Below are 2,041 nucleotides of genomic sequence, written 5' to 3' on the forward strand. Positions count from 1 at the left end.
AGATACAGTAATTTAGAAACAGCTGCTTTATTTGGTTTTGAGACTGTGGTTATTTCCGTCTCTACTGCCCAACCTCTGCCCACCACAGCTCCTGGACCTGGAGGAGCTCCGGCTCCTCTGGCTCTGGGTCCGACTTCCCCGGCTCCTGAGACTGCAGCTGCGACTTCGCCGGTTGTGGCTGCGGCTGCGGCTGCGGCTGCGGCTGCAGTCCCTCTTTCTTCCTCGGCCCCGGGAGCTGTGCCTTTCCTGACTTTTCGGCCTGCGCTTGTGAGATTTCTTCCCCCTGCGACTACTTTTCCTCTTAGACTCCCAGTTTCTTTTGTAGGAATGGTCTGAACTAAGGCTTCGTCTAATCCTCAGCCTGTCATAGTAGTCGTCATGGTGGCCCATCCTCTCTCTCCTATCTGAATTCTTCCCAAAGAATGAGCTAGTCCAATCTGGGGACAGGTTCATGTCTCTGTCAGCTTCCCAAAATTCATTGTTAGGATTTCTGAACACATGAAGAAAGTTGCAGTGTTTTCCTCTTGGACACTGCTGGGTCTCAAATAAACCACAAATTGCCATTTGCCAACAGGTCACAGGGCAGAATTTGCACTGCAGCTGTCGTCCCGCATACCACCGTCCATTAAACAGAGAAAGGGCTGCTTGGCATTCTTCTTCCAATTGATACTGAACATACACGTTGCCCCTAAGATGAGGTTCAAAGTTGCAGCTGACCTTGAACTGAATCACTTTCCCCACGTTCTTGAACTCAGGGAGCACGTCATCATAGAACTCCAGGAAATGCTGGTACGTTTCCTCTTCACTGTACTCCAGGCTTACATCGGGGTCGTAGTCGTCCATTCTCCACTGCTCCATCCCAAATGTTGTAAACATGCTTTTTATAAGAAGGGTGGGACTCGATGCTGGGAAATAATGTTTACGTGAACATCTATCTCCAAATCTGCATGCTCCTGTTTTATTGTAGAACGGACAATAAGCTCGATCTTTCTCCATTATTCTTACATCTAAGGGAGGTTCTGGGTTTTGCCATGTGCTACCATTTTCCAACTTGTTTGCAGCCTGATCCAGCATCTTCTGCACAGCTTCCTCTCTTTCTCTCTTCTCCTGGAGTTTCTGCTCCTCTTCTTCTTTCTCTTTTCTCTGCTGTTCTTCCCATTCTTCCTTTAACTTTTTCTCCAGTTCTTCCTGCCATTTTCTAGCAGCCTCTTCCTTTTCCTTCTTTATTTGGAATTCTTCTTGTGCCTTGTGCTCTCTCAGCAACCACTCCTCATGTAACTTTTGCCTCTCTATCTCCAACAGCTTCTCTTCTAGTTGGCATTCTTCAGTAAAAGCATCCTTCTCCTTCTCCTTCTCCTTCTCCTCCTGTGAGAGTCCTGAGTTCCTCAATCGAGCGAGCTCCTGCCGACGTTTCTTTCGTTTCTCCTTCTTCAAGGCGGCCCTGTACTTTCTGTGGCTCTGTTTCTCGGAAAACATCATCTTCTCAGGTGCCGCCATCTTATTATCTAATGAAATTTATTAACAGATTGGAAAACCCATGTGATTACCTTAATAGTTGCAGAGAAATGAACACAATTTAAACTCTGAGCTCTGGTGGTGTAGTGCCTAAGGCATTTGACTCCTAACCAAAAGGCTAGAGGTTCAAACCCACCAGCCACTCCTCAGAAGGAAGACTGGGCAATCTGCTTCCGTAGAGGTGCCACCTCGGAAACCAAAGGAGGGGTCTCTATGAGTCAGAAACGACTTGATAACAGTTTTGTTTTGTTTTTTAATTCATGATAAAGATAATTTTTAAAACTCTCAGTATGTTAAGAATAGAAGATAAGTTGCTTAATAGATTGTGAGTATCTACAACACAACTATAGTAAACATCATACTTAATGGTGAAATATTAAAGGTAGGGACAAGAGAAGTAGCATAAGAATCATCACTACTAGCCACCATTATAGGAGCTCTGGTAGCAGAGTACCTAAAGCACTTGACTGCTAACCAGAAGGCTGGTGGTTCAAACCCACCAGCCACTCCTTGGAAGGAAGACAGG

At 45.8% G+C, this 2,041-nt stretch overlaps 1 protein-coding gene across 1 annotated transcript; it reads right to left on the reverse strand.

Annotated features, from left to right (window-relative positions):
• Window positions 1–27: 27 nt before the first annotated feature.
• On the reverse strand, window positions 28–1,497 carry LOC103203633 (U2 small nuclear ribonucleoprotein auxiliary factor 35 kDa subunit-related protein 2-like). The gene has a single exon (XM_007948711.1). It carries the CDS (start codon window positions 1,495–1,497, stop codon window positions 28–30), a length of 1,470 nt encoding a protein of 489 aa, XP_007946902.1.
• Between the last annotated feature and the right edge of the window lie 544 nt (window positions 1,498–2,041).

The sequence above is a fragment of the Orycteropus afer genome, unplaced genomic scaffold (assembly GCF_000298275.1).
Source record: "Orycteropus afer afer isolate SDZICR_OR568_19922 unplaced genomic scaffold, OryAfe1.0 scaffold00219, whole genome shotgun sequence".
In the NCBI taxonomy this organism is placed as follows: Eukaryota; Metazoa; Chordata; class Mammalia; order Tubulidentata; family Orycteropodidae; genus Orycteropus; species Orycteropus afer.

Excerpts from the sequence above, each read along its gene's own strand:
- LOC103203633 (XM_007948711.1), bottom strand. The coding sequence starts at position 1,497 with ATGGCGGCACCTGAGAAGATGATGTTTTCCGAGAAACAGAGCCACAGA.